The following is an 8,356-nucleotide window of genomic DNA, read 5'->3' on the forward strand; positions in this document are numbered from 1 at the left end:
CTGGCCCACATTATTTTAGCCATGTAGATCCAGTTTTGGACGTGTCGTAAAACCCCCTCCGAGATGTAGGCCACGTGTCCGTCGTGAAACGCGGGATGAGAACCTCTCGGTGAATTGAGGCGAAACCTGATATTTAGAAGTTATCTGTAGCCTGTACAAATGGCTTGTTCTCCGTTGTATATGTTCAAAACCCAAGCCCTCCTTTAGGCCTACTATAAATAACGCTGGTTCAACAGCAACGCGTGTCTTTATTCTGTCAACTTTAATTATCGTTTTTCATTCGGTTTTATGACAACCAAAGGTATTAGAATGATTCTCCTTCCTGGTTTTATGGGGACAACGTCCGCGGCGCGCTTACAATTCAACTTCTGGAGATGTGTGAATGAGATCTGATCTGTAAAATGGTTCCGATTATGTTAAAAAAAAAAGGTCTATTGGGGAGCAGTAGAACGGTGAGCGGACATTATCTCTATTCATATAGGATCTTTGTCCAGCTCCCGTGGAAAGTTTGGATGTGCGTAAAACCCTCCATAGTCTGCATTGTTTTAATATTTTATGCCCACGGAGAGAAATTATGGGGCCTGTAAATGTGACATAGCCTATTTACAACACGTTTTTATTTTGTTTAGAATTTGATTATAATTATTTATTCTCTTTTTAGGCCTGATCGATAATTCATTGAATCTTGCTTATTGACCATTTTTGGCATGTCCACGCTAAGCCATAACGTCATTTACAGTCGGCCTAGTCCCTATATCAGTGTGAACGCTTATTGAAGACATGCTGACAACAATGTGGACTGCAAAATGGGTTCAAGTTAACGTATTTAGCAAATAAAGGTCTACATTTTGTTATTTCGTTTCTGTAAGTCATTTAACAAACTATAAATGGACTAACATTGGAATTGGAGTTGATTCCACGGCAATACATAAAACACCGCAAATACACGACTTGAAGCAACCACGTATTTCGCCACGGAGCACGTTCTGATTGGCCATTGAAAAGGCTAAGCCTCAACACAGCCACAACTTGTTTATTCATCAAAACACTGCCCCTTTTTGCGCCAGCGCCAGCAAATGCACGGATCATTTTCATAGTGAAGATAGTTCAAATATTTCTGATACACTCCTAAACCTATAGCGCTATCGCCTTGGCACAGATGTACCATTGCGTTAGGTTTGTTAAAATAGAGCCCGTTGTCCGTTTGGGACAGTTGTCATCGGCTGACGGCGGGAAATGGAATTGGGGACCCCAACTATAAAGTCTTCTTAAAATGTTTTAGTGATGATGAAGACAGGAATAAAGGCGAGGTTACACACTAACCAGAGATATTTGGTCTAATTCCTTGCCGTAACTGTATCCTAGGGACTCATGATGAGGCCAAGACATAAAGTCATCCTGAATGATGTCAGGAACCCCTGGTTGTCGAGGGCACCCTGTTGTCATGGAACATCACAGAGAGCACAAGGTGGTGTTCCATTCTATATTGTAGACACACTAATGGAATGTTCAGGATTAGGATTGGGTGGGTTAGGTGTTAGGGTTACGGTTTGGGGTTAAGGTTAAGGTTAGGTTTTAGGGTTACGGTTTGGGGTTAAGGTAAGGTGTTAGGGTTAAGGTTAGGTGTTAGGGTTACGGTTACGGTTTGGGGTTAAGGTTAGGCCTGTTAGGGTTACGGTTTGGGGTTAAGGTTAGGGTTACGGTTTGGGATTAAGGTTAAGGTTAGGTGTTAGGGTTACGGTTTGGGGTTAAGGTTAGGTGTTAGGGTTACGGTTTGGGGTTAGGGTTAGGGTTACGGTTTGGGGTTAAGGTTAGGTGTTAGGGTTACGGTTTGGGGTTAAGGTTAGGCCTGTTAGGGTTACGGTTTTGGGGTTAAGGTTAGGTGTTAGGGTTACGGTTTGGGGTTAAGGTTAGGGGTTAAGGTTAGGCCTGTTAGGGTTACGGTTTGGGGTTAAGGTTAGGCCTGTTAGGGTTACGGTTTGGGGTTAATGCACCTTGGAAATTCTTAATGCACCTTGGAAAGCACCTAACCTTAACGCACCTTGGAAAGCACCTAACCTTAATGCACCTTGGAACGCACCTAACCTTAATGCACCTCGGAAAGCACCTAACCTTAATGCACCTTGGAAAGCACCTAACCTTAATGCACCTTGGAAATTCTTAATTCACCTTGGAAAGCACCTAACCTTAATGCACCTCGGAAAGCACCTAACCTTAATGCACCTTGGAAAGCACCTAACCTTAATGCACCTTGGAAAGCACCTAACCTTAACGCACCTTGGAAAGCACCTAACCTTAACGCACCTTGGAAAGCACCTAACCATAATGCACCTTGGAAAGCACCTAACCATAATGCACCTTGGAAAGCACCTAACCTTAATGCACCTTGGAAAGCACCTAACCTTAACGCACCTTGGAAAGCACCTAACCATAATGCACCTTGGAAAGCACCTAACCATAATGCACCTCGGAAAGCACCTAACCTTAACGCACCTTGGAAAGCACCTAACCATAATGCACCTTGGAAAGCACCTAACCATAATGCACCTTGGAATATTGCTGTTCACCCCTACAAGTGTTTTTATTGATGGGCCCAGCCACTCTTTGATGGTGATCTCTGCATGTGTAATTAACAGCAGATGTTTTCCACACAAGTCATTGTAAAACGCAAACTCAGATGTGATTGTGCTATTGTTTTTTTTTTTTACTACAGTTAGGTCTACAAAACACTGAGATCATAGAACATAGTACCATGTGTTTGCTTCATGGTTTACCTCATCTGGGGGCGGCAGGGTAGCCTAGTGGTTGGAGCCAAGTAACTGGACTAGTAACTGGAAGGTTGCAAGTTCAAACCCCCAAGCTGACAAGGTGCAAATCTGCCGTTCTGTCCCTGAACAAGGCCGTCATTGAAAATAACAATTTGTTCTTAACTGACCTGACTAGTTAAATAAAGGTTAACAAAGAACAAAGAACAGTGAGCAGGTTGAGAGGTACTAGTTAAATAAAATCTGGGAAACTCATACTTGCTCCCTTTCTCCATATATTGAGATATATTGCATTAAGGTTAGGTGCATATTATATAGCTTGGGTGGCCTATTGACTTCATCCTCTCCATATTTTCTCCAGTCACAATGAAAAACATTGGCACCTGTGAGGGCTACTGGGAGGACTAAAACCACATCAGCACGTGGGTCTTTCTTCCAATGCGTGAGCCACTAAGCACAGCTGACTGGATTTCATTGATCTAGTAAAAACTATCCCAAGGTAAGTGTTCCGTTTCCTGGAGCACTCGTCCCGAACTTTACTCGTTTTACAGCTCCATCAAGAACCTGTTATAAATGTTCCATTCATAGTTATGATTTTTAAAAAACTGTCAGGAATTATAGGCCGCAAAAAATAAACACTCTGATTGGGTCATGAGAAACAAAGTGAAGAACACGTGAAGCTTCTTGAGAATAGATGATTGGTCCTGAAGAGAACATGTCATTATTTTCCTATAGGTCAGAGGCCTAATAGGCATTAACCTGAGTAGATGATATGAAAACTGACAGTGAAATCCTAAAACAGGTTTTTCAGGTGGGCAGGTTTTGGTAGGTTACTTTCTAAAGGTAATCCGTTACTCCCCAACCCTGCAGGTGGGCCTATAGTTTTCCTGCCAAATTAATACAACTCAAAATATGTCAAGAATTCCAAATGGCATGTCCACGACCACATAGAGCAGTGATTTTCCATGCACCCCTAGACACACGGAGCGATAAGACCCGGGAAAGAGCTCTATCACATCTAGACAAAGGAAATAGACGCCAAAATAAATAAACGCGTCAAACGGCGAAAGAAGAGAAAGATCATCCATCCCTGAACCGTCTCTGTAAAGGCTACAGACCTACATTATGTCCTCCACCCCATATGCCATATTTGTATCTAAATGTTCAATGGGTCTCGGTTTATATCGCAGAGAATATGCTCTAGATTCTGCAACACAGTCATAACAGTTGCATATCTACGCTCCAGACGGTGGCTACCCGCGGACGGCTCGGCTCTCAGGGCTAGCTCGGTTTGCTCCCTCATCCTTCAGAGTCTTACGGAAAGCCTCTTATGGGTTATTCGGGTCCTGTGGCAGCCTTTGACCAAAGGGCAATGGACGAGAGCGAAAGGCATACAAATAACGCATAATGCAACGCAGAAAAAAACATAGAGCTCAGTTTAACTACATGAAATGGACCACAGCGTCGACGCACAGGTTCTTTGCGTCAAATACATTCAGGCAGCATAGGTTTAGTGTGGAGGTGGGTGAACTGTACCTCCAGCTGTGCATCACAACACAGATTACCCAACGCACATCAACATGAAACACACCCACCCCTCCCTGACTATGCTGTGCCCGGCTGTCTGTGCTGCAGTCTCACAGCCAGCCGCTTTCCTTCCAGCAGAGAGAGAGAGAGCGCCGCAGCGCAGTCTATCGCTCTTCCCTTATCTATCACTGTTCTCTCTATCAACAAATCCAGCTCCGCTACTCTCAACCTGTCACTTACGATTAGCGGAATGGTCCTGTGACTGTCATCTCGGTGGATGTCAGGTCGCCCGGGATGGCTCCTGCTGTCCCCGACGCGGGGTTGCGAGGCCGAGGACGGGGATGATGTGTGCGGCTTATTGTCCTGCCACAGGTAATAAAATGTTCCCAGGATCCACGCTACAGTCAAGATTGCGATGGCGTTGGCCCGTATCCTGCGCATTGTGAGCCCATAAGGAGAGCTCCGTCCCTCGGAGATATGCCCAGATGGTTCAGGTTCGGTCGGTGTTCTGCTGGATCAGAAGACCGAGCGGGAGGAGGAGAGTTGGTGATGGCTCCGCACCGCAGCAAACAGCCTCCGAGCTATTCTGATGGAGAGAACGAGCGGTCCCTATGCAGGGATTTGCGCACTCACAGAGCCGTGCGCGGTCCTAACGCCGAGAAGTTCCTTCCGAGGTGTCGTCACCCACTGGCTGCTGCGCTAAGCTGCTAAAGTCTGGCTGCATTACGCACAGATTTTCTCCGTTTGGTTTCTGTTAGAATAGACACTCATCGTACAATTTACATAAATAAAAGAGACAACCCTGACTAAACAAGGATGACAGGATTAATTGTCTCTAATGTGGTTTTAATAAATAGCCTATTTGGCAAACTCCACCAAGCAAATCAGGTCAACTAAAACGATCAAGGAGGCAAAACTGAATTACTGTTTTGGATTGTCTTCCTTCTATGTTCACAAGGGAAATTCTCTCTATTCCTTTGAGATAAAACATTTATATATTTGCAATGTTGACGGACATCTCTGACTTTTGTGGCCTTCAGAATATTACTCGCAGACAGACAGACAGACAGACAGACAGACAGACAGACAGACAGACAGACAGACAGACAGACAGGCAGGCAGGCAGGCAGGCAGGCAGGCAGGCAGGCAGGCAGGCAGGCAGGCAGGCAGGCAGGCAGGCAGGCAGGCAGGCAGGCAGGCAACGGATGGTCAGGTCCCAGCTGGGTTAAGTCTGAAGTGACACCCTATTCCCTATGTAGTGCAGCCCAAAGGCCCTGGTGAGAAGTAGTGTCCTACTGTGATAGGCTATTCTTATTCCCTATTCTATTATATTCCCTTTCCCTATTCTATTATATTCCTATACACTATTCTATTATATTCCTATTCTATTATATTCCTATACACTATTCTATTATATTCCTATTCTATTATATTCCTATACACTATTCTATTCTATTCCTATTCTATTATATTCCTATACACTATTCTATTGTATTCCTATTCTATTATATTCCTATACACTATTCTATTATATTCCTATTCTATTATATTCCTATACACTATTCTATTATATTCCTATTCTGTTATATTCCTATTCCCTATTCTATTATATTCCTATTCTATTCTATTCCTATTCCCTATTCTATTATATTCCTATTCTATTCTATTCCTATTCCCTATTCTATTATATTCCTATTCTATTCTATTCCTATTCCCTATTCTATTCTATTCCTATTCTATTATATTCCTATTCTGTTATATTCCTATTCCCTATTCTATTATATTCCTATTCTATTCTATTCCTATTCCCTATTCTATTATATTCCTATTCCCTATTCTATTATATTCCTATTCCCTATTCTATTATATTCCTTTTCCCTATTCTATTCTATTCCTATTCCCTATTCTATTATGTTCCTTTTCCCTATTCTATTCTATTCCTATTCCCTATTCTATTCTATTCCTATTCTATTATATTCCTATTCTATTCTATTCATATTCCCTATTCTATTCTATTCCTATTCTATTCTATTCCTATTCTGTTATATTCCTATTCCCTATTCTATTATATTCCTATTCTATTCTATTCCTATTCCCTATTCTATTATATTCCTTTTCCCTATTCTATTATATTCCTATTCCCTACTCTATTATATTACTATTCTGTTATATTCCTATTCCCTATTCTATTCTATTCCTATTCTATTCTATTCCTATTCCCTATTCTATTCTATTCTATTCATTTTCCCTATTCTATTATATTCCTATACACTATTCTATTATATTCCTATTCTATTCCTATTCTATTCTATTATATTCTATTCCTATTCCCTATTCTATTATATTCCTATTCCCTATTCTATTCTATTCCTATTCCCTATTCTATTCCTATTCCCTATTCTATTCTATTCCTATTCCCTATTCTATTCTATTCCTATTCCCTATTCTATTCTATTCTATTCCTATAAACTATTATATTCCCATTCCCTACATAGAACCAGTGAAAGGGTAGAACTCTCTCTCCTTCCTCTCTCCCCTCCCTCTCTCTGTCTCTCCCCTCCCAACATTCCCTCCCTCCCTCCCTCCCAGTTACAGCCGGGGGGCATGGGCTATCAGCATGCTTGAGTCCCCTGTGATGTGCAAGCTGGATATTTGATGTGTGTTATGGCTGTGCAAACACAGAGTCAGTCAGAGTACAGAGAGAGAGAGACAGCAGGAATCTGGGCAGGACAGGACAATGGATGGTCTGTGGTACAGGGTCACTATGTGGTTTAACAGTACAGGAAACTCAAAGTGTGAGATGGCTGCTTAAACAGAAAGAGGTAATTGTGTGTGTGTGTCTACTGTCCAGAGCCAGATAGCTTCCCTTCAGCCTCAGACCTCGAGTCTAGACTATTCCAGTATTTAGGTCATTCCCCAGGTCTCACCCTGTGAACGAGATCTGTTAACATCAATGTGACAATCACCTGGTTAAATAAGATATCTTAACATCAATGTGACAACTACCTGGTTAAATACGATATCTTAACATCAATGTGACAACTACCTGGTTAAATACAATATGTTAACATCAATGTGACAACCACCTGGTTAAATAACCCCATATATCACCAGCCAACCAATTATATTTTTTGGGGCCCATAGTACAGTAAGAATGAATCCCAAATGGCAACCCATTCCCTAAAACGTGGGCCCATAGGGCTCTGGTCAGAACTAGTGTGAATAGATTGCCATTTCGTGTGCGTATCCAGTCTTTGGGGCTGGTGGGACCTGCATTGGGCTAAATTGATTCAGGGCACATGGGGGATTAGGGCAGAGAAGGGAGTGTAATGTTTTCCTTCCTCCCTTCCTCCAGCCCCCTTTGAGCTGAGGAGTGCAAGTCTGCAATACTGTACAGTGTACACTTGTCCCACTCTACCACCCCCCCCCCCCCCCTCATTCTCCACTCCTTTAGAATGAGTATAGTTTTGGACCAACAGACCTCTGCAATACTGTAGCTTGTACACAGTACATCAACCAACAGTCCTCTCAGCTTAGCTCATCATAGTGTAACTGCACTGTTAGTAGGACTATGGCTCATTACAATTGGTTGTTCTGGTGCCACTTGAGCAATTTAAAATATTGATTGGGTACCTTCTTACTGAGGAATATGATTGTTTTTCAAGAAAATCTGTGTTTTATATTGTATTAGATGAAGTTCTATATGCAGGGCACCCTTGTGAAAGACTCTGGTCTACAAGGTGACTTCCTGTTTAAATTAAGATATCAAATAAATTCCCTGGTCTACAAGGTGACTTCCTGTTTAAATAAAGATATAAAATAAAGACCCTGGTCTACAAGGTGACTTCCTGTTTAAATAAAGATATAAAGACCCTGGTCTACAAGGTGACTTCCTGTTTAAATAAAGTTATAAAATAAAGACCCTGGTCTACAAGGTGACTTCCTGTTTAAATAAAGATATAAAACAAAGACCCTGGTCTACAAGGTGACTTCCTGTTTAAATAAAGATATAAAACAAAGACCCTGGTCTACAAGGTGACTTCCTGTTTAAATAAAGATATAAA

General features: G+C 42.0%; 1 protein-coding gene across 1 annotated transcript in view; it reads right to left on the bottom strand.

Annotated features, from left to right (window-relative positions):
• LOC139374402 (polypeptide N-acetylgalactosaminyltransferase 16-like) overlaps positions 1 to 4,897 on the bottom strand; it is a 74,888-nt gene extending 69,991 nt beyond the window's left edge. The window contains exon 1 of the mRNA XM_071115452.1: positions 4,533 to 4,897. Within this exon, the coding sequence (XP_070971553.1) occupies positions 4,533 to 4,733 (201 nt within the window). The 5' untranslated portion in view covers positions 4,734 to 4,897. The remainder of the gene's footprint in view (positions 1 to 4,532) is intronic.
• Positions 4,898 to 8,356: the final 3,459 nt, after the last annotated feature.

This window comes from Oncorhynchus clarkii, chromosome 19 (genome assembly GCF_045791955.1).
Source record: "Oncorhynchus clarkii lewisi isolate Uvic-CL-2024 chromosome 19, UVic_Ocla_1.0, whole genome shotgun sequence".
NCBI classification, from domain to species: domain Eukaryota; kingdom Metazoa; phylum Chordata; class Actinopteri; order Salmoniformes; family Salmonidae; genus Oncorhynchus; species Oncorhynchus clarkii.